This window comes from Mastomys coucha, unplaced genomic scaffold, assembly GCF_008632895.1.
Source record: "Mastomys coucha isolate ucsf_1 unplaced genomic scaffold, UCSF_Mcou_1 pScaffold14, whole genome shotgun sequence".
In the NCBI taxonomy this organism is placed as follows: domain Eukaryota; kingdom Metazoa; phylum Chordata; class Mammalia; order Rodentia; family Muridae; genus Mastomys; species Mastomys coucha.
The window spans coordinates 127,234,772-127,261,799 of NW_022196896.1; the positions used below are offsets into that span (position 1 = coordinate 127,234,772).

At 42.5% G+C, this 27,028-nt stretch overlaps 1 protein-coding gene across 2 annotated transcripts in view; it reads right to left on the reverse strand.

Annotated features, from left to right (window-relative positions):
* Positions 1-2,913: 2,913 nt before the first annotated feature.
* Positions 2,914-27,028, reverse strand: part of Efna5 (ephrin A5) — a 281,409-nt gene continuing 257,294 nt past the window's right edge. Inside the window, exons 3-5 of one of the 2 annotated variants that reach the window (XM_031368577.1) lie at positions 12,096-12,161; positions 11,556-11,636; positions 2,914-6,161 (exon numbers count right to left, since the gene is read on the reverse strand). In XM_031368577.1, the coding sequence (XP_031224437.1) occupies positions 6,040-6,161; positions 11,556-11,636; positions 12,096-12,161 (269 nt within the window). In that variant the 3' untranslated portion in view covers positions 2,914-6,039. The remainder of the gene's footprint in view (positions 6,162-11,555; positions 11,637-12,095; positions 12,162-27,028) is intronic. The other variant, XM_031368578.1, reaches the window with a different exon arrangement.

A 27,028-nucleotide genomic window follows, 5' to 3' on the forward strand; every position in this document is an offset into this window, starting at 1 on the left:
ATAAAGTGGAATCTGAAGCTGTCACCCTTTCTCACTGGCCCCATAACCTTAGGGGAAGCAATGACAATTTCTTGGAACCAACATATTCAAAATTTGTTTAGTGGCACTCGCCTTGGGTTCTCTCATGTTTGCAGGCAGTGTTGCAGCCAACGGTGATAGGGTACCCCATGATGTCATCTCTTGGGAAGCCTACAGTAGCTTTTCACTTACCAAGTTTTCAATGTTGTAAGGTGTTTCTAACTTCATTTCAACCATTGTTTATAGGATTTCCTTTGAATTTTCTAATCTGAAAATGCCCAACTTTTTTCACTCACTCAAAATAAATAAATAAATAAATAGTCACCTAGCTATTTGTGCATGGTATAAGTGCCTGAATTTTATACTCTTACCAACACATGATTGCCGATGACCGCTAAGCTTTCAGGTCAAGCCTGCCTCACCTCACACTGCAAACGATGCAAGCACAGACCGTGAAGACCTTCCACACAGCTCTGAGAACATCATGACTGCTTCAGTGCTCTGAGCACTGACGGTGAAGTCAGCAACAACATCACACTGTTCTGGTTGGAAACATCCTATACGGAGTCTGGTACATCTTGCTAAAACACTGTCTTGTTTTTCATTCTATAAAGCTATCATTTTTTTGTTATCAAAAGAAAAAGTCAGGGTAAATTATTAGTGTTTAGTGCCCTGCCAAATAATTATCCTAAGAAGCTCTTGGTGAGCTTACTGTTAGTATCAGGTCATTAAAGCCAGTCTGGAAACACAGACGGTGTAGGTTACGTCACATATTGGCTGGGTTTTTCCCTCTACAGATGGACTTTTCTGACTGTACTTTTATCGGTATTATCCTCAAGGACAAAACCATCACTCAGATGCAAAGTCAACCTCCCACTGCCCAAAGGGCAAAGAGTTAAAGACAGCAACAAGTCACTTCTAAAATGTTGCCACATTCAGGTACATAACTGGCATCCTGACGATACCACGTGACTCGCCATGGACCTATCCTGGAAGTCAATTCTTCCTTGATAGTGAGAATGGAGATTTGGGCTCTATTGAAACTAAACGGTTACGTCTTCTATTTCTTTTTCCGAAGTATAAGATGATCACTAGGAAATGCTTATTTAGCCTTTATCTTGATGGGATAGAAAAATATGTGCAAACTAAAAAAGTACCATATGTGTACTCCTGATTTACTTATGCCACTTACAGCACTTCTCATACTGCCCATTTTAATATTCAAATACCAACAAGGCAGAAGTCACACCATTTTCTCATCAGAATAAATGTACTATTTTTTATGCTGCATTCTTTGTTCCTCCTGTACCTTCTCTGTGTCATATTATCCTTTCTGTCTACAAAGATTTTTTTAAAAAATTGGTAGAGTATGACTAGCCCTTGAAATAAAGGTGTAATTCAAGGAAAAAGAATTAGAAGGAGGGATCCAATTAAAATGATGAAAATCTTTAATTTTTATTTAGGTATACTTATACGGACACGTGTATATACAAATACAGATCGTATGGATTTGCGTGTGTGTGTTTTAATTTTTTTTTTTTTACATTTTCTTTTACGTTTATATAATGTCAGCATTTCAAACCAGCACTCAATGAGGAGGCATAAAGGACAGCAAGGCAGGGAGTCCAAGCACGGGCTGCACAGGAGGAGCTGGACTTCACACCCAGACGCACACACGGTGAGTGGCTTCAATGCGGTGTCGAGAGGAAGCATGGAAAACGGATTTTTGACTCATGGGTTACCTCCAACATGGCAGCATCTATTAAACTGTACAAACAATGGGAGTGAGCCCACTGTAGGGAGATTTCGTCTCGCATCCGAGAGCAGCTCTGGGGCAAATGCGTGGGAAGAACTCAGCGATGCCAAACCAGAGACAGACCTGCCCATTCACGGCTCTGAGGGAAAAGAGAATGTGGGGGTGGGGAGGGAGGGAGAGAGAGAGGAGGGGAGAAAAAGAGTGAGAGAGAGAGAGAGAGAGAGGAGAGAGAGAGAGAGTGAAAGAGTGAGAGCAAGAGAGAGAGAGACCCGGAGAGAGAAAGCAAGAAAGAGAGAGACCCAGAGAGAAAGAGCACAAGAGAGAGCAAAAGAGTGAGACTAGAGAGAGAGAGAGAGAGAGAGAGAGAGAGAGAGAGAGCCAGAGCCAGAGTAAGAGAGAGAGAGGGAGGGAGAGAGCGCAAGAGAGAGTGAAAGAGTGAGAGAGGGAGAGAGCTAGAGGGAGAGAGAGAGAGAGGGAGAGGGAGAGGGAGAGGGGGGTAGGGAGTAGGGAGGGAGAGGTAAACAGGGGAGTTGGTGGTGGAGGTGGTTTTCAAAAGAAAAATCTGGTGACCACAACTCTGAGAGCAATGAATGGTAAGGAGGAGTTTAAAACTGTTTTTCTAATTTTGTGAAACTAATAAAATGGCTGCAGCCGTTGCTAAGGCACAGGAGAAAAACAGAGTCCCTGAAAGCCCACAGGTACTGTGACTTCTTCCTTTCACACAGACGCAGAGAGGGAAGCAGTCCCACTGAGCCTTCCTAAAGGGACTGGTCTGCATCCTGAGTCTGAGCCATACTTGACACTCACAAGACTTCCTGGGGAAGAATGACAAACAGAAAACCAAACCAAAGTACAGAACCATTTCTAACTTATCTAAACCTTTTCAAACCACATGCTTGGGGTGAGGGGAAGGACCACAGAGCTCCAACATCAGACCTTGAAAACACCGAGGACAAAATGTCAATCAAAGCAGTCCTGTTGTTTCCGGTCCCAAGACGATGGAGCTGTAAGATGGAGTGGTCCAGTATGGAGTTCCAGTCACTTGTGACTTCTCAGCCATGTATACATTGGATGTTTCAAAGCCTCAATGCATGTTTTGTATCCTGAAAGTCTGTTTTCACTTACAAAAGACATAAGAATCAAATTAATACTTTATTATCAAACATTATATACAACAGAGGTCGCTAATAATACAGAATTAAAGAACGCAGTTGTTGGGTTTTTTTGTTTTTGTTTTTTTTTTTTGTTTTTTTTTTAACATTTTAACTTTTCTTTCCTCTGCCACCCAAGAAAGTACAGTACAAAACAATAGTCTAAAACTAACACGAACTGTTGCCTGGCCTATTAAAGGATACACAGTATCCACTAAACAGACAGATCTTTATTCCCTGCTTCATGTTGCCAAGCCCTTGGCAACCAGGGGCAAAGGTCGCTGGGGTTTGAGCAACTGGGGCTGAGGGGCTCCAGGGCTGCCCTTTCTGTTTTTCCATTGCTTTTAAAATGAAACCAACTACCAAGTTGCACCGACATCCTAAGCCCACAGGGGATTGTAACAACGCCACAAAAAGCCACCAGCGCATTTTTTTGGACAAGATTAAAAACTGTCTGACACCAATCGTCTTGAAAACTCCGCACAAGCGTATTAGCTAAGATTATGTCACAGGTAAAAAGCATATTGTCTACTGGCGGGGCAAGTTTTTCTTTTTTTTTCTTTTTTAACTGAATCATCGGGGACATGGCAGTGAGGTAAAAGGGTCGAATTGCACAGTGGGAAATGAAAGACAATGGCAGAGAGGGCCATGAGGAATTGTTTCATCATTGGTTAGAGACAAATGCTAGAATCACAGAACTCACCATTTCTACAATGACATTAGAACTGCTAATGTCGTTAGGACTAACTGGGATTACCACAGGATCACTCGGTGTCCTTGACTGTAGTACATGCAGTATTATCTTGGTTCTATCCATCAATCTTAGAAGGGATTTTTTTTTTCTGTGTGTGTCCCTTTACTGAAATCCCACTAACCCACAAACCTGTAACTATTAATAAAAAGAATACATCTGGATATCACTGAGAGTGTCAAGCGCATAAATAAAGGCAAAGAAATCCAATGCTTTGAAGTTCTGTTTCAGTGAAAATGGTGGGTGCCTTCTGTGATGGGACTCTGCTACTCCAGAGAAGTCTCAGATGTTGGGGGAAGAGGGGAGAGGACTGACTAACTATATCTTTGAGGCTGGCGACTCCGGTCACATGGTTCAGGTGAGAGCAGACTCCAGTTGCCTCCACTCCAAAGGGACCAGGTAAGTAAGCCCAGCTTACATTCCAACGTGCATACAACTCTCTAGGGTGCAGTTCGTTCACAGCTGCCTTCCACTCACATATTTTTCTAATTTGAAACCACTCGCAATTCTAAGCAATTTCCGATCCATGAAGTCCATCTATAATGTGAACTTTTTTTTCATATACATCTTAAAAACGAATATATAAAAAATTCCTTATTGTTTTTAAACTGGAATGCTTTCAATTTTCCACATTACATTATCATTGCATTTACTGACTTGCTTGTTTACAAAGGCATGGTTTCTACTGACATCGTGCAATAGCAAAAATAGGTTAGATTGCCTTCCCATTGGTCTGACACTATTCCCTGTCTAGGCTTTGGAATTTAAAGTTGCTGACACCCCACCAGGAGAACCCCACAGCTTGTGTTTCCTGCCAATCAGCTGGAACCACCCCATTGGCCATGCTAAGGTTCTTGAAACAGGGTCATCCTGTGTTCATTCTTCTGCCCCAAACCCTACTATGTAACAAGATAACCCCCTGTGTTTCTAAATGTATCAAGGGATACCACTTTTTCTCACAAGTTTAAATAGGACAAGCATATATACTCACTCTCAGCATAAAGTATATCTAAATAATGTATTTTCTATTCTAGTGGATTTTTAAAAAAATATTTTGTCAAAGTCTTTGGGACTCCATCTTGTTTATCTCCCACAGATAAACACGTGTTCCCCCTACGCCTTAGGCTGTGTCAGAAAGGGGAAGGATAGAACATCAACACTTGAATTTCTTATTCCAAACTTTGGAATTTGTATTCCAAATTTCCCTCTAGCCCTCCCAAGTAGTGCTGACTGACTCTCCTGGTGACAGGGGTTTGTGTCTGAGTCCCCCGTGGTCATGGAGCACGGAGCAGAACGTGGGTATCGGGGTGGGAGTTGGGGAAAGGCCACAGCACACTGGAGCTCCAGCAAAGCCAAATCGCATCTCCTCTGGCCAGACTCTCTTTCCTTGTACATATTGTCCCCAGAGGAGTAGCCAAAGCTATTCCACTCTCTACTCATCAACCCTGGCTTGGCAGCCTTGGGGAAGGTCACTTTATTCATAAAAATGCCTCTTTGAACTCCTAAGAAGAAAAAAAAAAGTTGTAGCACCATGGTGAACCTGTATTCAAAGGAAAAAAACCAAAACTCTCAGGTGTGCACTGCCCAGTCACTAAAAAGTTAGAGGCACTCACACCCCCCAGCAACAGACTGCTTTTTCAGTCTCCACACTTCTTCTGCATTTATCATCCCTGCATCCAACCCTCCCTCTGGGAGAAGAGGCTTCTTCGCCACAGCTCAAGTTTTGCGGGCAAAAAAATGCTTTAAGACAGTCCCATTTGATGAAATAAAAACTAGTGTCTGAACCTTCGAGAAGCCTGCTCACTTCCACACTCCTAGAGGACGTGGTATATAATATTATGCCTATTCTTAGCTCTGCCCCCTGGACCTGACAGGCCAACACCATGCTCCACACAATCACCTTACTGTCCTGACCATGAAGGTGTAAGTATGGTAGAGGAGAGGGCACCCCTCTCAGGCCTGGACATTGCAGGCAGCATCTGCCGCTATTCTTTCTTGTGTGCATATGGTCCACACCCTGAGCTTACGGAGGTGAGCTCTAGAGGAGAATGCACAGGAGGCCAAGACCCGCGGCTGTCATTCTGACAATCTGGCATTTTTATCTGGACTCCATTTAATTGGGAAGGGGCGAGAGGAGTCAAGGGCAAGGGCTAGGGGTAGGGTGGGGTGAAGGGGGCAGCAACTAGTTTACCCCCCAACAACCCCAAGTTGTTGCTTAGAAATCAGGCTGAAGGAAAGAAAACAAAAATCTGACATCTGCCAAAAACCAATAACAAGTCCCTTCTTGGGATGAGCCGTTAGGTGGATCTCTGGTGTTCCAAGACCCTGACGTTTTCTGTGACAGGTGACGGGAGGAGACTGTGCTATAATGTCAAAAGCATCGCCAGGAGGAACAGTAGGATTGCCAAAAGGCGGCTGGGTATCCTTGGTGTTTGTGCCGCGTTCTCACCGCGGGATGGCTCGGCTGGCTCATGTACGGTGTCATCTGTTCAAATAGAAAGCACACATTCCAATGAGATTTCACATCCTTAATAACTCTCCTGCAGCAGCCTGCTGTTAACAGACCTCGCCACCCTCTGCAAAGTAGGGTAATGAACCTTGTGCCACCATTGACTTTCATGTCTGCATAATCAGTCATTATTTACAGCAAACAAAAGAGAGGCAGGGGAAATTGGACCTCCTTCACAATATTTATCCTCTGCCTTGAAACCGAGGGGGAAACTGTGCATACAGTATAATATTCACTGCAGAAGCTACTCGGATTTGCTATCGGTCGGATGCGCTTTGCACAAACTGGGGGAAGCACCTTTAAGCCTGAAGTATTGTGGGAGGAAATAACATTCTAGAAGAGAAGGGGAAGAGCTCTGTGGGCATATTAGTGGTTAGCCGGACCTGGCTGCTTATTTTCTTTCTTAGGCATTTCACAGGATCAGTGCTGAATGTTTGGTTGCTTGGTACCTACGTGTATTTTCAAATGTGGAAAAAAAAATTAAATGCCAAGACAACAGTATTTTAAATAAACTATATATAATGCCCAGGAAACTTCAGAAATCCCATACCCACTGGGCTGCCTACAATTAGGAATCAATTATGGTACTGTTTCCATTACAGGCCCTGCATCTCCCAGATTAAATTACTTGAACTTGACTATTCTTATTTTTATCAGGCTGAGGCTTGGCACATAAATTATCAGTGTGGATGCAAATTTTCCTCTAAATAAAATGGATTAAGTGAGTTAAGCTTCTTTTATTTAGCTATAAAGTGTTCTACGAGGCCGCGTCTGACTCTGCATTGCCTCCCTGATCTGCATGATTAACAGGCTTAACTTTGAAATGGGAACTTTGCAGTAATTAGTGCCCAAAGAGAGATTGGAGGCTTGCCCATGAGCTGTACGATTCTCTAATGTGGCCCATCTCCTTCCTCCCATCTGGCCTAGCTTATGCTTTTAGCCCAGATGACCTCTGGACATGTTTCTGGAGCTGACAGTTGGCCTCTGAGCAGATTTCATTTCGGCATCAGGGGGACTTCCCGTGGGAAGACAACAATTGCTACTTGGGATTGGCTGACTGGTGAATCAGAGGAGCAGTGACAAGTAAGACTCCACTATTTGTTCTCAATTATGTAGACCCCACAAGACAATCCCTAGCGTCCTTCAGTAACCTACTTTGTGTCTCTTAATAGACCGTCCGTTACTTTAACCTCATGTATAGTCACCTACCACACACATTATAATAAGGGTACATTTCCTCACTGGGAGAGTCATACTCTCTATTATATGTCCTAGAGGGTACTCCTTTTTTGGCTCACACTTTCTGGAAGTTTCTGTTCATCCCCTTCACATCCTATGTAAACTAAGAAACATTCATTCTCAGATTAAAGTCTTCTGCCCCAAAGGGATCTCATCATTTCAGTGGGTCCACTGGAGGAGCCCCTGCAGCCCTTTGTTTAATCTGTTCTCCTTTCCTGGACTTTAGCAAACCCGGAGAGATTGCTTTCAGCTTAGGAAACTAGAAAAGGTTAGGAAACAAGAATAGGAAGGTAAATCCCGCCCAGCGTAGCCGAGTACATGTGGGCCCTCATCCTTCCTCTGCTCCTTTTCAGCCTTGGTAATGCAGTAATTAAATCTGTAGTTAACAGGAGGCAGAAGTAAAGGCCCCTAATAGCCCTGAAATTAAAATCCAAATCACATTCTTAAGAGCACCAATATGGTGTCAATCAAAACAATGGAGCACTTCAGCCTTAATTATAAAGGAACCATAAACCCTGAGGATTCCACAGCTCATTTTGAAACATCACTTATATTTATACACCTGAAATTACATCACCTACTGGGGTTCTTCTCCACCCTTCTTACAATGATACATCACTCAATCTTTCTCCTTGTGAAGCTTGGAAAAGTACTGTGAGAAAGATATTCAAGCTGTACTTCTGTAGTGGGGTAAGCATGCAGCTAAGGGCTGACTGCTTCGCACCCCCTGCAGAGGCTCAGCAAGGGCTATCCATTATCCCAGGGTCACTCAGCTCAAGGCACAGTGAAGGGAATTTTCAGAATAACTGATTTTTCTTCTAAGTGAAGCATAAGTTTGAATAGACCTTTCAAACCTTGTGTCGCAGATAATCTTTGGAATTAGCATTTCTGAGAGCTGTGCTGTCCATTACTTTAGCCTCAAATACATTTACCTACCACACACACCACAGTAAGGGTATGTTTTCTTACTGGGGAGAGTCATACTCCCCTGTGTTTCCCTCAAGTGAGAAAACCTACCTTCCTGCATGCTTTTATTCCTACAATATGATGTCCATGAGTCAGGGTTCTGATTAAAACAGGTCCTTGATGGGAACTCTATACATCACCATCGTCACCCACATCCCTTTCCCCTGGCATTGAATAAGAAACTGGCTGTCATTTGGATAACTAGGGAAGAAATTTCAGAATTCTAAGTTGAAACTCCTAAGTAAAGAAAATAAAAATAAAAATCTATCCTAATCAAAATTAAACCTACATACGAGAGAATGTTCCTCTTTAGAAGCCAAATGGAGTCTTGCCTCTTAGTTACAGGATTCCACCACACAGGGGTTTCAGGGGCTAACATGTAACATGGCATATGTCTACCCTGAGATCATCCTGCATCCCTGAAGGTAGGAAACTGGCAAGCAGCATGTGCAAGCAAACAATAAAGACAAATGCATTCCACAGACAGGTGAATTAGAACACATTGCTGAGAACATGCAGTAGAACCTTTCAGGCTCGCTGGGTCCCTAAAGCCTGTGTGTACATCTAGTGCTGGTGGGATCCCTAAAGCCTGTAGGTACATCTAGTGCTGGGGGGAATCCCTAAAGCCTGTGTGTACATCGAGAGCTGGCTAAAGGAGACCACTGTTAATTGAAACAGTCCACAGAGTGGGAAAAGAACAGCAAGTGTGACTGACTGATGGAATTTTCTAGGAAATAAGAGAAACAGTCAAGTCTGTTAACATTCATATTTCCAGGCACCATGGCTCGACCCCCCCACCACCATGTTAGAGAGGATGCTTGCTGGCAGTCTCTTAAATACACACACATACACACACACACACACACACACACACACACACACACACATACACACACTTACTAAACTACATGCTGCCACACTTTCCAAACTTCTATCAGTTAGTTATATAGTTATAGATTTGGGGCCACTGTGAATTCCAAGTTCTGTATGAGGAAGAACTTGTTCTTAGAAGACACTGACATATGCTCATATACGAGAGTTTCCTAATGTTTGTGTTTTATCATTAGTCAAATTCAAAGGTGATTTTTTTTTTAGCAACAGAATGGTCCTTGGTATGCTTTGTCATTACCAGAAGTAAAAAAAAAGGGAAGGAAGGAAGGAAGGTGGGAGGAGTGGCGGAAGGAAGGAAAGAGAGAAAAGGATGGAAGGAAGGAAGAATGAAGGAAGGAAGAAGGAAGGAGAAAAAACAAAAAACACGAACTCTCTCAGGTCTCAAGATAGATTCCAACTCGCTAGAGAGGCAATTGACTTTCCCTGGAAAATAAGATTATGAGAAATTCATATCAAAATTATAGTCCTGGGCAACTTTATAACAAGTCTAACCTGTTGGTCATTCTACTCATGACTTAGTAACAAAGCTAAGAGAGTTCAGTCTTTTCTTTTGAACATCTATCCCTCTAAGAGGGGGAAGAAGCTGTTACTATTATCCTAGCAGTGAGAGCCAAGGAAATTAATTCTGACAAGCTGAGTAGCCCAGGCAGGGTTCCTTGGTCTTGGGAAGAAGAATGTAGATTCTGTAGCTTGAAAGAGCTCCAGTTTAACTTGTTCCCATGGTGGTCATGTCCTCCAGCTTGAAGTCTGGTCCCTTGAAATGTCACAGTAAAGCTCCTGGTTTTTCAGGACACAATTAAAATGTCCCCTCTCAGCACTCACCTCTTCCTCCTATCTAAAACAGCTAACGGATCCCTGGGGAGACATTAAGGCCTCCAAAGCTCTTTGTACATGCCTCTCATTTATGCTCTGGGTGAGACGCCTGCCTTAGAAACAGACTGGAGTGTGTGTGGGAAGACCTGACTCCGCCTGGCAGCCACAACACTAACGCTATTGTGTGTCCTGAGGCACAGCATTCACTCAGGCTAAGTGTCCCTAAGGTTCATTGACTGTTATCCCTATAACAAAACTCGGAGGATGAAATGGGCTGAAAACCCTTTAGTTTCTAAAACTATAACAAAGAAAAGTCCTACTACAAAACGAAACAAACAAACACACAACACAGAGACCTTATATCCATAAGGGGACTTACATCTCTTGGTGAAGAGGAAATAATTTTCTCTGTAGATGGTCTCTAAGATGGTCATGGGAGATGGATAAAGAAAACTGTTAAGATCTACATAGGTGGATGGTAGAGTGGAAGACAGGAGCTTCTACAAACTGGTCTGCCACCCATTAGAATGGGTCTAGTTGCATTCCAAAGCCAGGATAAATTCACAAGCAAATGGCGGGCCTCTCCCAGTCTACACCATCCACAGCAGGCTACACTCTAAGTGGTTAAATGATTTTTTTTTTTCTTGAGACAGGGTTTCTCTGTGTATAGCCCCGGTTGTCCTGGAACTCACTTTGTAGACCAGGGTAGCCTCGAACTCACAGAGTAAAATGAATACACTTGGGGGCCTTTACTGTTCCACCCTAGTGAGAAAGTTTGACTATGAATGTCAGTGGCATTAAAAAATAATTATCTTTAAAACTTGTTTTGTCTGAGTACTCAAGGATTGCTCCTGGCTCCAGGAGCTCCTGCATCTAATTGTGCTGACTACAGGATTGCATGTCTCTAGATCAACCATTATTGACAACAGGATAAATAATACTGAAGTGAAATACATGTTTTAGATCAGTTTCATTGATACACTAGAGAAAGCTGAAGATGTCATGGAATCAGTTGATATTTTGTGCACTGTTCTCACTGCTTTTATATGTGGATTTGGATATGGTATTAAGAAAAGGATAGAAAGTTTCATAAACATGTACAGTAGAAGTGTTTTGTGTCTTGTATGAAAACAATATGCAATGTGATCCACCTACATGCGTGAGGCTGTGGTAGAAGGCAGTGGGATTTTAGTATTCTGGTAGGGCTTCTATATTAGAAGAACTGCTTCCAATGGGACCCATGTCCAAGAAAGAAAAGTTGTACTCTATCTAGCATGCACTACACAAAATACTGGAGGGATGAGATAGAAGATAAGTAATATTAGCAAGCGACTAGCATGGGCGGAGGCAGAAACAACGGGAGCATGCACGCATGCAGAGAGGAAGAAAGGAAAACCAGGACTAGAGCATCATCGGGAGAGAGATGCGTTGGTTAACAAGAGATTCTCTAAGCATACTAACCTGCTGGTTCTAATGAATTTTCTACTTTGTCGTTAACATCGAAAACACGGTCATGAACACCTATAGTTTTCATACAGCTATCTATAACGAAAATAGAGATAACAGCCAAATATGTTAGTGAAGACACCCTTAAACTCCCACTTCCTCTTTTTTCTTTCTCTCTATCGTTTCCTTTTATTAATGTAGAAGATTGTTTTTTTTTTTTTTTTTTTTTTTTTTAACAATCCATGGCGTGTATCCACGTGCCAGTTTCATTCCTGTTTGTGCTGGGCACGGACAACAGTCTGAGAAACAACAAGTTAGCAACTGCTGGGTCCTTCGATACATGAAATAAAAAGCATCATGAGGAATGAGGGAAAAAAATACGATGGAAAACTCAAACATGGATGTGGATATACAAAACAGGTACCACACACATCTTGACAGTAAAAATAAATAAATAAAACAAAATGAAACAAAGTTTTACTGCTGTGAACCAGACCATAGGATGGAGCATGCGCAATGAGGGGGACCCTCGGAAAGCTCTCTCTAGCAACTTACTTGTTGGCCTCACAAAGACTTTGAGCTTTAGGCAGGACCTTCTTCCATTGTCTGGGATGGCAGAGGCTGTAGGTAAGGCGAAGAGAGAGGGCAGAAGAAAAGAGAGAGAATAACAACTCATTATTCTTGGTTTCACACATGCAAATCAATGATCTGCTCATACTCTCGCAGGACATACCCTTGCCCGCCTTGTCCTGAAGTTAAAACAAACAATACTTTCCAGACTGAGTTAAACGCTATAGGAAGGTGACTCTCACGTTCCCATCTTCTTCTTTTATTTTTATTTTTTCAAAACAATAAAGGAAGAATCATGCAGGAATGTGGTAATCTATAGAAAAATGCTTAGGACTTCTATTTCAAAGTCTCTGCCCTTTCACTTGATCTGCTATCAATTTTCTCTACATCGGGAGGATAATGCCTGAACTCTCTTGCTTCAAGAACAGCTCCTCAATGGCAGGAAAAAAGAGTACAGCAGATCCCCACAGTGAGACTGCTGTCAAAACTAGTAACAGGAAGTTACGAGGCAGACTTCAACTTGACCTACTTCTACTGGGGAAAGCAGAGCTTTGTCTGTCCTGAAAGCCTGTCTGTCAGTGCTCCGCAGGTAATTCAATTAGAGGTTTTCCTCGGAATTTGGCTGTGCTCTCTCTATGACCGGCTGAGCCAGGAGACTCCACCGTGCTGTTGTGAGCACAATATGCTATTGAGAAAGCACCGCGTTGCACCAGCACATTTATCTTCTTTTAATTTTCCACAGAGAAGGATGGAATTAATAAAGTTAGGTTTACTAAAAACATGACAACATGTTTCAAGTTATAAATCATCTGACGAAGAGGCTTTCTTCTCCTAGGGATAAGATCACAAACTTTCCCTACTTCTTAAGATTATCTCCACTTGGTACGCTCGCAGGGTAATGTCAAAGGGAATCTGAAGGGCGGTCAGACCATCAGCAGCCACATGTGTTTACTAATGTTCTCTAGAAATGACAAAAATCACAGAAATGAAGGCCACATACTTTCTTCCCTGCGGACTTGCTTCAAGTGGTTTCTTTGTTCAGCAATGCAGCTGACATCAATCAAAATGCACATGGCTTAAAATTAGTTGGGGAAATCCTGAAAGTGACAAAGAGAGAGCCGGCATTTCATAAGCCTCCTCTCTCTCTTCTACCTTCATGTTGTTCTTCATGAGGAGCTCAGAAAAAAATTTGCTCATTTTGAGGAGAGAGAGAAGCTCAATACTTCTGCGTGAACTTCCTCATTGATGGAGTTCCAGGTCCATGCAGATCTCCTGCAGAACTCATGTGTTCAGCAGCTAAAGGCCATCAGACACTAAAGGCCCGCCACTGTCACTCTTCAACACCTGCTGAAACTCTGGAGACAAGATGCTTCTGGCCCTCTGTATCTCTCTTGCTCTCCCTGACAAGCAGTTAAGAACTGTTAACAGCTGGCGTGGCCGCAGTTAGAAAAACTCCCCCTACTGACATTAGTGGTAACTAGTGTGTTATTCTGCACTCTGGTTTGATCTCGGAAATGGCTCCTTCTCCTGCAGCCGTCCACTACAAGTGCACATGCCACAAATACAGCACTGGTGGGTGGCTCCAGTTCCTTACAAAGCCCCTGGTTACCCATTAGTCATGAGAGGTGGTGGGAGAACTAGCATTCCTCTCATCTGAGTTGAGATAAACTTAACGGCTTCAAACTCTGAGCTTGTTGTACCACATGCAAATGACTGATGTTAACGCAATAGTTTCAAGACACTCAGGCTCAATGCAGTGTCAAATGTATAACTGTTATTATAAGGGTTTGGGGGTTTTGTTTGTTTGTTTGTTAATTGAGTTTTTTTTTCAGACTTTTACTAAGAAAATTAAATCCAGGACATTAAGTTATTGTAGAGTGTATCAAAGAAATTACATAGAAGCCCATGATGACTATTAAGAAACACTTGAGCGTTGTCTCACCAGCTTATAGACAGGGACAAGAGCCTCCTTGGCTATTGAATAAACTGACTTCTTCTGTGAATTAAAGATCCCAAACGTACTTCTACACAATGGGAAATAAGAGGCTTATTTCTACCAGTCTCTCCCGCCTCAGTTACTCATCTACCCGCAGGAAAGCTCTAACGGTAATGGGACTGTCCCCATGTGATACTGTTTGACAACTTACTTTAATCCTTTGAAACATCTGTGCACAAAGAATATTCATACATGACACACTCTGTGAGTTCCTGTGTAAAGTACAGTAGCTCAAAGCTACCTCTAGTCCAGGAAGTATAATCGGAACTCTACAGCATGGCCAACCTAAGAAGTGGCCTCTACAGCATGGCCAACCTAAGAAGTGGCCTCTACAGCATGGCCAACCTAAGAAGTGGCCTCTGTGAGGCTCCAGTTATCTGACTTCCTTATTCTCCACACTAAGACAAAAATTTACAAAAAAAAAAAAAGAGAAACCTTAAAAACAATAATAATATAAATAAATAAAAATGTATCTCACCCATTTACCCAAATTCCCTTTATATATTAAAAGTTTTTAAGCAGTGAGATTATAGGTTACTCCATGTTAAGTTTGTGGTTTCTGTACCCCACACTCCTTGGCTTTCAGATGAACAAACACATTATTCCACCTTAAATATAGACGGTTATCCATTAGAAGCCTTGGAGACACAAGGCAATTTGTTTAAAAAAAGAGTTTTATGCCTGGGCAGTGGTGGCACACACCTTTAATCCCAGCACTTGGGAGGCAAAGGCAGGCAGATTTCTGAGTTCGAGGCCAGCCTGGTCTACAGAGTGAGTTCCAGGACAGCCAGGGTTACACAGAGAAACCCTGTCTCGAAAAAAGGGTTTTACTCATCGTGAGGAAACAGAAGGCAGAGGGCACAACACCAAAACCACAAAACAACATAGTAGATAACATTTGTGAGATTCCCATAAATCAGCGTTGAAATCCAATCCCCTCAAGATGACTTATAAACAAAAAGGCAGAGCTATTGGTAAGAGCAAGAAATTGAAACCTTCAAATAAGCTAGGTTTCTCTTGAGAGGGAAGTGATGTTAACACCTCAGACTCCAGAAAAACGTCATTTTGTAAGGCCCACCATTAACTTTAGTTTAAAAAGTCTAATATGAAGTTTTATAGATAAATTATAAATAGTTATATGTACTTTTTCACACCTTGTGCCGTTTTTGTAAACAAACAAAAAACCTAACCAACCAACAAACCATAGTCAACAACCAAAAACGGGTAGTGAAGGAAATCAAAGCGCATTCTATATTCCTGCAGCATCTCCAACCATTCCCAATTCTTTCCTACTCCCTGCTCCACAACAGCATCTCTGTGAGATGTTCTGGACAGTAAGCAGTCTGAGACACAGCTCCTGCCTTTGCAGCATCTCTAGGAGATGTTGCAGATGGTAAGAAGTCTGAGACACAGCTCCTGCCTCTGTGGTGCATGCAGCATACATACAAACTAGACTTTAGGGTACCGAGGTCCACGTGAAGAGTCAGCCCAGCATTACAAAGGAAGCATTCACTTCATGTGCAAGGGTGCTAGTGTCTTATCAGGGGTTTTTCAGAAGCTTTATGGCATCCCCAGGAGCCAGCCAGGAGCAAGAAGATTAAAAGAATTAAAACACCTATTCCTAAATTCCCAAATCAGAGACATGGTGACCCGTGAGTTATGTACCAGAACAGGCGAACAACCTTGCATGTGTCTGTCTCATAAAGATGCACAGACTTTCTAATAGAAAACTTCAAATTAATTAGAAAGGTGTTAAGATAAACTCACATTTCTTTACTCATTTTGAGAATAAATATGCATGTTTGGAGTCGAGAAGTTAGGAGTAAAGAGAGAGGAATCATTAAAACAAAGCAAGTTTCTCATTCTCGCCTCTTAGTAACTATTTTATGAGCCTGTCCATAGGCCTGGTCCCTGGAAAGTACTAGCCAAAACCTTAAGATCTATAATGGAATATAAGCTGGGAGCCTCTGCTTCTCTATCTTTAGAATACATACAATACTGATATGACCATGAGTGCCCTAACTTCCCTTATAATCTCAGAGGCCCAAAGTTCAACGATTCCAGGAGTCTCATTCCCTTGGTCTCTTGGTACGCAAATGAATTTGTCTCTCAGCATTTAGTCAATGTGACACCTACGAGGGACACCACACTCCTGGCCCCCCGGGTTAGTACTGATAAGTGGTATATTAATATTGCAAGTGCAATATTCACACCTCAGGCCACTATTGATAGATCGATGGAGATAAAACAAAAGTGTGCTGGCATCGGGCTTGATGCAGGTGGCTTCTGCAATAGTTCTCAATGTTCCCACTAGGCTTCTTCGCAATCCCCCCATCTCCTGTCTCCTTTCCATAATCCCATCCCCTTGAGGGTAGGCTGAGTTTAGTTTCTTTCGCCTAATGAACAGGACGCAGCAAAAGTTAGGACTTGTCACCTCTGTGATTATGTTGTAACAAGCTGCTGACCTCTTTCTTGGTAAGACTCTCTTGTACCTGTACGTGAAGCAAGGTGGCATACTGTGAGATCCACAATAGAGAGACCCATGCAACAGAGAATGATGGAGAGAACAGGAGACACAGAAGATCCTTAGAAAACACATGGGAAACAGGAGCTTGCTAACAATCATGTGAGTGTGTGTGAGAAAGAGGGTCCTTCTTAGCCGAACCTAGAACTCACTGTGGCTTTGGGAGCTGAACCTGGATTACTGGCTAATTCGGTTATCTTAGACACAAGTAGACAGCTGATGTAAAGGTTTTACAAACAGACCAACGTGATCCCAGTTTGCTCATGGTGGCATCTTCTGCTTGCGGTCCACTCTGCCCTTGCTCCACAGAGCTTGCTCACTCTCATGCCACTGCTTTGCCCGGGGAATTGGCTCACGTAACTAGTTTGTACTTCAAGCTACCATTACAGGGCCTCTTGAACTGATCTGAAAGATTGGTAATGCTAAGTGGCTGTTAAAGAATATTTGCTCCTGTTCCAGCATCTAAAGACCATGTTTCATTTTCCTTCTCACGCAGCTGAGTTTGTTTTTCCTCCAAGAGGGAAAATTAACGTGATGCCTCAGTTCAACTCCAAATTCCTGGGTGGAGTCAAGGAGTTTTGAAATAAAATGTGAACTTGGAGCATAAGAGAAACTGTTTCTCAGCAAATCTAGGGAAGAGAACAGAAAGACGAGCTTTAAAAGCATCTCAAGTGAAAGGACTTTAAAAAAAAAAATTAAAAGTTCTCCGATTATTCAGAAACACCTATTAGTGACCTTTTATACAAGTCGTCACATCGAATGTGAACATTATAAAAGTCCAGGCTGCTCCGAAGTCCTTGGTAATCAAAGCAAATCCTCAGAGACCCAAAGCCTGTCAGAAGGGGCAGACTCTCTCTCTTCCAAATCTTCAGGTCCAGTGTTGTGCTCCGTGGTCACTGGCCATCTCGGTCTGACTTCACTCAGCCCCTGACCATCTCGATCTGACTTCACTCAGCCCCTAACCATCATCCAAAGGCCACCGTCTCCCTTTCTGAATCCATGTCAATCTGGATACTCTGGGAAATTTTATTTCTAAGTACAGCCAACTACGTTCTTCTCCTTCACGGCCTGAGTACACGTGTGAGCATTAACAGCGCGGGCCTCAGGCCTTGCTTCTCAAGTTAAACAAGTCAAAAGAAAAGACAGGCTACTCACTGTCAGCAGAGTAAAGCTTTTTCCCCTGCCGGTTTTTCATGCAGTTCAACATACAACAGAAATATATGCAAATTAGCTAGGTAAAGCCAGAATTACACATTATTCATTCAACAATAAATGCAAAAAGAAAAATAAAATCCCATCTTAATCCAGAGTGGGTACTGGTAATGTCTCCCAGAACTTAATGAATGAATGAAATCCATTCTGTGTATGGGGGGCGACCGTGCGGAACAGAAGCGGTGGGAACCAGAGAGAGATTAACCTGAACCATACGCACTTCTCCCAAAATGGTTACCAGACACACAAAGTGTAAAAATAAACAAGCAACCAACCCAAACAAACAAAAAAAACCAACAAACAACAGAACAAAACAAAACAAAATAAAAAAACAGGTAGGCCTCTTCTTGGGGAAGAATAACAAAGCAATAATTTACAACTAGTTACCTATCTTTTTTAAAAAAAAAACAACTATATTCAATTATCATATTAAAAACAAAACCTAGCAGTTAGAATGGAGTATATCTCACCTATTACAGACCAGACTTAAGAGAGGAATTTGTGTGACCTGGGCTTGAACCCAGGCTCTTATGCATCTTAGGCCTGTGTTCAACCAGTGAGCTATCTACCCTACCCCAAAGGCCACCTCATTTCAGTCACAGCCCTTGGTTTGTGGTGCTCACGACGTAAGAGCAACCACAGGAGCTGCCTAATTTGCCAACCCATTTGTCTCCTTGAAGCCACAGAGTCTCAGGACTTATGTCACCGACAAGTCAAGGTCAAGGCCCAGATGTAAAAACTGGAAAGGAGGTTACTGAGTCAAGAGACCTTGGAGGCATTCAAACTAGCGTATGCATATTAGATTCTTCAACATAGCTCTGGGGGTAGTTCTTTTATTCAAACCCGAAGGTGGAAAGGGATGTGTTTCCCACAATATAACAAGAAAGACCTAAAAGACCCATTCTCTAAGTTGAAACTTGGTTTCCACACCAGGAGGCTGTAGGGGGAAAATAATTAAGAGTTCAGAGTAAAGGAGGGAACGCCAGCTCCAGCTGGCTAGCTTCTGAAGGAAGGAGGTGAAAGTGGAAGGGAGGCTCCGCCCATCTCGCCAGGGCCCTTGACCTCTTTCCTAACCCCTGAGGCCAACTTCTCACCACAGCTAGCTTAAGTGGTAGGCAAATTCCAGCAGCCAAGTCTCAGTAGATCAATTACTGTTCTTGGGAAAAATAAATGACTAAGACAAGGCCTGTTCCACTGATTTCTGGAAATAAATAGGGCAGAAGCATCCTTGTGTACACATTTATACGATATGAAAGAAACTTTCTATTGAACTTTCAAAGTTCGGTGACAAGCTGTTTCCACGACAGAGGGCCTCCAGCGCCCCTTAGGTATTGGTCTTTACTAAATTGTAAGCAAAAAAGTAACCTGGAGTTTGGAGTATTCCTTTTTTAAATGTCCCTAAAAGACGCATTTCAGTTTAAGGAGAATTTGTTTTACAACAGTTTGACTAACCCCCAGACTGTGACTCTAGACTTGAGCCTCCCTCAATGAATGAGAAAATCCACTTAGCCACAGAAGGGAAAGATGGAAAAGATAGCACTTAGATAACTACCCTTTAAAATCACTAGGCATGATGATCTATCCCTTTTATTGCTAGTTGTTGGTCTGAAGCCACTGAATAGCTTTGAGCAGATAGAACAAAGCTGGTTTTCTATTAACAAGCAGTGTCCCAGCCAGTCTCAGAAGGCGCCGTACTCCAGGCGTCAGCACTTCAGGGGCCGACCATACCCAATGGGCCAGACACCTCTCCCCCTCCCTTGTGGTAACTTTGGTGAACGTCCTATGCCAGATAGGCATTATCTGATAGTGAAAAGCAAGCAAAGGCATGATCAGCAGAGTCATTAGAAAAATATTCTGTTGCTCGAAGCATGTAATAATGAAAATGACAACAACAAGAGCTGAGGCAGAAGGCAGAGTGCCTGGCATCTCACAAGAGGGACAAATTATACTTCTCTGCAGGTCCCTTAGATGCCTATCACCTATCAATGCATCCATCCATTTGTCCATCCATTTGTCCATCCTTCCATCCATCCATCCATCCATCCATCCATCCATCTTCCTATCTACCCACCTACCCAACCACCCATCCATCTACCCATCCATCCATCTATCATCCACTTATCTACCTACCTATCTATCAGAAAGACTGTTAGCACAGTCCTCTAATCATTGGCTGTATTAACAGAAAGAATGCTATTCTTGAGAAGCACGAATTTAGTCACTAAGCTAATACATGTCAAAGGAATTCTCATAGCAGTGTTACTATTTCTTGAGCTTCTTATAACCCCTCTCACACCAGACACCTGTGGTAAGGGTCCTAGGAGAAACAGGGTGTAGTGATTTCAATGCAGGGTCAATGATGTTCAGCTTTCTCTCAGATTCATGCCTTCTGACCTTTCCCTGTGGCTCTGAGCCAGCTGCTTAATCTGTCTATGCCTCAGTTTCCCGGTGAGCCTCCCCTTCTGAAGAGATTTAATTATGACCCATGCTAGAGGGCATGCAGAGCTTTGTAATTCACTTGGGGACTCGGTGTTCTAACCCTGAAGATCTAGAATATTATTTCACCAAAGACTGATGGTTACCAATTTGCTTTACTCCTTCCTTGGCACAATACTAATTTATTCATTCTATGTGTGTGTGTGTGTGTGTGTGTGTGTGTGTGTGTGTGTGCACGTGCCCACATGTGTGCCACTGTGCACTAAAGTTATGGGCAATCCTTAGAGAACAAGAAACAGCAGTAAAGAACCTCTTGCTTTTGAAAAGCAAGAACACTGAGTTTGTTTGTTTATTTCTGATCCATTTTAAGTTTGTGAGCATGCTATTAAATTAGGGGCAAACAAAAGATGGAACTATGAATTCCCAAGAGAAGCAGCCAGGCTGGACACTCCTTTGTACTTGAAAGGCTTGGGCCAGAAACACCACCAGAGAAATCAGCCGGAAGTGTCAGACACAAGCACCTCAGCGTGTCCTCAGCTGCCCCGGTGTTGGACTGCGTTGAACTCCTGAAAAATCTTGGTGACTACCTATCAATGAATTCTTTGCTTATTTTTCTTTACCAGAGGACCATGTTTTTCCATATCTATTCCTCCTGATAGGAATAAAGGTCGTGTAGGCATGAATACCCCTTGGCTTGAGCAATAGAGCTACTAATGAAACGCAAATCAACAGTGTTCTTCTGACAGGCTAATTTTACTTAGGAGGGAGTTGTTTACATACCAAGATTGCACAGTTTATTTCACATTAAAAAAAAAAAAAAGGTTTACTGGGTGGGGTTTTTTATGTTGACATAGTAACAAAAAACAAAGCTTGGGGTCTAAGTTCTAGTTCACTCTGATTGTGGGTTCCTGGAGACATTTCTAGCAAGGATGGCTGTGTGCCCATCTAGCAGCCCAGAGCAGAGCGGCTATACGCTTTCATCATCTGGTCCTGCCTTGACTTTCTTCTCTATCTCCCCAACTCTTTCTCCTCAAGGCTAGTCCTGACAATATTACCTCCAATAAAATCTGTCTTCTAACTCACATGACCTTTCCCTTACTTCTCAAAAGTATATACCCCTGCCCCCCGCCATCTCTGATGCTCTTCTCTGATCTTACAGCATCTGTGTCTGTCTCCTTGAGAATATATGTATAACCCGTTCTGTGGTTCTGTGTTCCATTAGAACAGGATATTGTATCTTTTCTCTCTTACTACAGTTCCACAAGAACAGGGGCTACGCCAGGTGTTTGGAATTGTGGAGTCTACTACTTTGTTCACAGTGAATATTCAATCCAGATACAGAGATGAGGCTAGGGGTTAACACAAGCCTAGCCTGCAGCAACGTATTGCACTGGTCATCCATGAAGCAAACAGAAGAGAGAAAGAAGGGGGAGGGGGACTATGGGAAATGGTCCTCAAATAAATTACAAGAGAACAAATTCTTTCTTCTGGATTGTGTCTCTCCTTTGCTACATGCTGTTTTTTTAGGGAATGACCTTAAAAACTACAACAGAGCCAGAGACTACAGAGATGCACAGAATTCAAATTGGTAGGATGTTAAGTTCTGTAAGTATGTGGTCCCAAAAAGTAAGTGAAGGGATCGGGAGTATTTCTAAAGACATTGGGCATTGGCCCTAAAGGATAGAGTGGGTAAGAAAAAGGTTGCAGGCTCTTCTAGTGAGCAGAGGAATAGAAAGCAAAGTGAGTGTGGAATCCAGCAGCCATGTGCTTCTTGCAGAAATGTCAAAAGTAAAGGTGAAGCTGGCAGTGGAGGCCACAGCTGAGGGGTTAGCCGGGCTGCACTCACTGAGAAGCAGCAACAAGCTTCAGATATCACATCAGGTTGTGAGCTCAGGAATTCTGTAATGGCCCTTTAATCTACTACACACAAACACACACCCACACACATTCAGACACAAATATGAAACTTTAGGTGGTACATATCTATCTGCCTTAGTACTTGAGAAGCCAACAATGCAAGAGGGCCTGGAATTCAAGGTCATTCTTGGCTACATAGGGAGTTTAGGCCATTAAGATACAGTCTCAAAAATAAAAACTAAAATAACCAAAACCATGTGCCAATGGGGAAAATTATCTAGAGTTGTGACAAACTGAAATCTTAGGCTTGAACGGTTTGAGATAGGGGAGCCAGATAATCGAAATACTTTAAGAAGGTGAAGAATATATTTCCAAAGGTGGCAGAGCATATGAGATATTTTCCAACATAAAAATCATTAAGAAGGCATATGCTAGTTTTGCCTCTGGAATAAGATGGGGAAGAATTACTTTTCAAAATTTATTAACTTTGAAATCAAACAGCCAACTTTCAAACCAAAGCAATACTCAATTAAATTTTATATGGGCAGAAGCTACCTTTCTGGCTCAGCACGGGCACATGCCCATAATCTCAGGCCTTGGCAGCGCAGGAGACATTAAGTGCTTCAAGTTCAAGATGTCAAGTCTGACAGGGCTACTTGGTCTCCATCTCAAAAACACAAGAAAACAAATGAAAAGAGAAAAGGCCTAAGAGTTGGCTTAGTGGGCAAAAAGTTCTCCACACTATGTAGGGTCAATGGCCTCGGTTCAATTCCTGACATCCACCTGATAGAAGAGAAGCCAACTCCCACACGTTGTCTGACCTCTACATATGTGCTACAGCATACACTAGTGTGTGTGTGTGTGTGTGTGTGTGTGTGTGTGTGTGTGTGAAAATGGAATACTTTTTCTTAGAGAGTAAAAGCTCCTTTCCTGTCTATGAGTAGGTCATGCTGCATGCTGCCTCTGCTTCTGAGGGGACCGGATTGTTACCTACAGAGGAGCCTTCTACAGTCAGCCAACTGAAAGCTGTCTCCACTTCCCCCCACAACCTCCATTCCAACTCACTATAGGTCCCAGTGTGACTGAATGGCTTGGTTTCTGGTTTTTACCTAACTCCCAATTAAGTTGGGAGCTCCAAAAGGTGAGACCAATTTGTTGTTGTTGTTTATCTGACATAGGGTCTATTTTCTGATACACCAGGAAGTTTCTGATACCAAACATAGTACTTGGCATAAAGCAGGCATCCCAGCTGGGCAGCGGTGGTGCACGCCTTTAATCCCAGCACTTGGGAGGAAGAGGCAGGCGGATTTCTGAGTTCGAGGCCAGCCTGGTCTACAGAGTGAGTTCCAGGACAGCCAGGGCTACACAGAGAAACCCTGTCTCAAACAACCAAAAAGACAACAACAAAAACAAAACCAAAAACAAACAAAAAGCAGGCATCCCAAAGTATTTCTGAGGGAATGGGAAAATAAGTGAAGTAAAGGCAGAATGAATCAGAAAAGGTTGTGGGCGTGTTCAAAGTCCTGGGAGCTTCAGACGAATCTGCTGTGCTCTCCTCTCTGCTAACGTTACTTTTATGTCCTCACAAACCTACCAAGCAGTCTCATCAACGGTAAGATGAAACCTTCTCCCACTTTACTGCTGCCTCAAACTTTTGGAGAGATTGATTGACTGCCTGCTTTGCAGGAAGCCTAGTTTAGCAAGCAGATAGTGCATAGATGTTAGCAACATGGATGGTAATAGGTGAATAAATAAGGCTTATACCTTTACCATGAAGTATATTAAATAAGTCAAGGCTGTACTGTTTAGGGAGTTTAATATGCAAAGCTTGCAGAAAGGAGAAAACAATTAGGATCCTTCAGATTATATTTCTCTTTCTTTCTTTTTCTTTTCTTTCTTTTTTTCTTGTTATTTTTGAGGTTAACCTAAAACAAATATTCTATATTATTATATGTTTATTAATTTATATGTGTAACAACTGTGGTTAAAGACAAGAAGGCATTGAATTTGGGAGGAAGAGGGCTGGACATGGGAGAGTAGGAAGGAACATGTAATTATATACTAAATTTTTTTAAAAATCATAAAAATGAAAAACAAGTTTTCTATATATCAATGGTGATGGGTCATTAACTTTTAAGCCAATTGTTTAATGCCAGTGTGCTGTTTATGTCCTAAGGAATCATTTCTGTTTCAATGTTGGCCCCACATGTTGCATAAAGGATATTTGTTGCACTCTGTGTCATTTGGGGGAGATTTTTACATTTCCTCTCTTTTGTGCAAGAAAACTCCTGGGTCAACTTATCTTTTTAATCTAAGAGGTCTCAGTTGAAATTGGCTTTGAAGTTTGTTAATTACAAAACTCAACAGGGGTTTTTCCTTATGTGGTATAAGTCATATTTCTTTTCATTAACCTCGGTTTTGGAGGAGATTAAAAAGTCTGAAAAGAAACAACTTAAAAACTGAAGAAGAGCTACTTCCCCCGTGATCCCGTCAGACGCTTCAAGTGCAGCTCCCCCCCCCCCCTAATTGCAATCTGTGGCTTTGGGAAGGAAGGTCATATGTGTGCATCGTGAACTTCCTAGCTCCACCATGTTCTGGGGAGATGAGAGATCAGCTCATTTTTTTTCCCACTTTCTGTTTTGGGAAATTTTCTGTCAAAACCTGAGTAACAAGGAAATCTGGATTCTGAAGGGCCATCCTGCCAGCTGCTTTTCGCAGGGCCAAGCCACCGGGTTCACAGTCTGTCTTTACCAGGCGGCTCCAGGGAAGGTGGCCCTCCGGTAAGTGTGCTCCTTTGTTATAAATATGGAACAGATGGAGCCAAATCTATCTGCTCTGTAGGAACAAAAACACTTACAACCCAGAGCTCTCTCCTAAAGACTCTACTTAGTCCTTTATACCAGCGGCTTTCTGTGCACTGCTGTGAGGTTTTGACTTTATAGAAAAAGACACTTCATAAAAGCAATAGTTCTTAACTCTAAACCAAAGTGGCCTAAGAAGTAAAGAAGATGAATACACGGTTTCAACCACAGGGATCCTTGGAGATATGCAGATATTCAATTAGGAGTGTGTGTGTATGTGTGTGTGTGTGTGTGTGTGTGTGTGTGTGTGTGTGTGTGCGCGTGCCCGCGCACCCGTGCAAGTGTGCATATGTGCGTTGTGTAAGATAGTATCCAATTCTGGTAAATGTCTGCATTAAAACATGGAAATAGAGAGGAGAGCGATGAAGATGTCATGTTTCCATTACAAGGATGGCATCTAATTGCTCTAGCATAATAAAATGCCAGGATTTAATTTTCTATCTATGTCTGTAAGGCTAGTAAGGGCTGTCTTGCACAAAATATATGACTATGTACAACAAAATCATGCGGGTAAGCATAATTAGTAATTAAGACTGTACCACAAGACAGAGGCTGCTCTCATGAGTTTGCCATGAAGAGCAGTAGTGATTACATTCAGCATCATGCCAGTTTGCCTTCACACAATGAGAGATCGAAGTATTACAGGTAAAACCATGTACTTATCTATCCTGCTGATGAGCCAAAAGACACCCAAAGGCCACCCTTATCATGTGCTGCTGTTGATATGTGGGCCACAGGCTTCTGAGGGTAGACACAAAACAAGGGGTGTGCGGGCACCTCCCTTAGATAGCAACAGGGAAGGGAGGGCCTGCCTCATTTTCATTACATTTATTATACTGATACATTGAAAGTCTGGCTGCCTCTTCGGAGATAATTGAAAAAAGAAATTCTGTGGCAGGATGCTTTGATTCTGACTAAATCAAGTCTTCGGGCAGATTTCTCCCCACCAGTGGAAGCACAGCTTGCCTCAAGTCGTAACCTTTGTGGGAGGAAAGGAGCTGGCCTTGAAGCAGATCATGGAGCAGATGTTTTATGCCAAATCAGAGTCTGGGGATGCGTAGGCTACTGCAAATAAAACTCTTCTTCTGTCTGTTCAATCATCTCAATTCCCTGCAGTGTGAAATATGAACTTGCCAACAAATGGCCAGCGTGCTGTGCCTCACAGCAGGGGGGCAAAGTGCCACAGCTGTGCCAGAGACTGGAGAACTCCGGGCGCACATGACATGTTCATTAGTCCCCTGGATGGCTAGGGCCTGATCCAGGCAAGTCTCTAGAGCCATGCACAGGGAAAAAGAAGTAGTGGCTACTGTACCCCAAAGGATTAAAGACCAGAGAAGCAAACCCCAACCTCTTGGATGGCCTCAGGAAGTTAGTCTTAAAGACAAGAACCCAAGGGCAGACCTTCATTGGTACACATAGGGAAAAAAAACCAAAAAGACAAAAGAGGCCTGCCAATGGTTGCAGATTTCCCCTCCTGACTTTACCAACAGACTACTCTCTGAGCACTAAAATGTAAAATAATGAAATATATTTTTAGCCTCGGAACGTCTATGAGAGATGAAAATATCTTAGATGCCCTTCTGTGTACCAGAGAGATAGACTTGTGTACCTGACTGGTTCACCTGTTGCATGAAAGTCTAGCAGTAGACTAGCTTTCTGGTTCACTCTACTCCTGGTTTCACAACAAAGAAACAGGAAACGTATCAAAATTAAAGTAAAATCATACCAAGTGGTTTCAATGGGAGGTCCTCTGTCTGTAACACACAGAACTAACACATTCAAAACACTCTCATGACTCAACTCTAGAATATGAGTATATATATGTATATATTCTCCATAATCAATTATGAAAAAGGTTACTCATATGCTTTCTAGTGCCATATTCTTTCACATTTTCATCATGAGCTCCCTAAATAGAAGTCATTTGCATCTGTAAACATTCCTTGCAGTAGTATTGAGCAATATATTCTCTGTGTGCAGAGTAATTTGGGAAAAAAGAAAGAAGTGTGTGGGTGGGGGAAGGCAACGATTA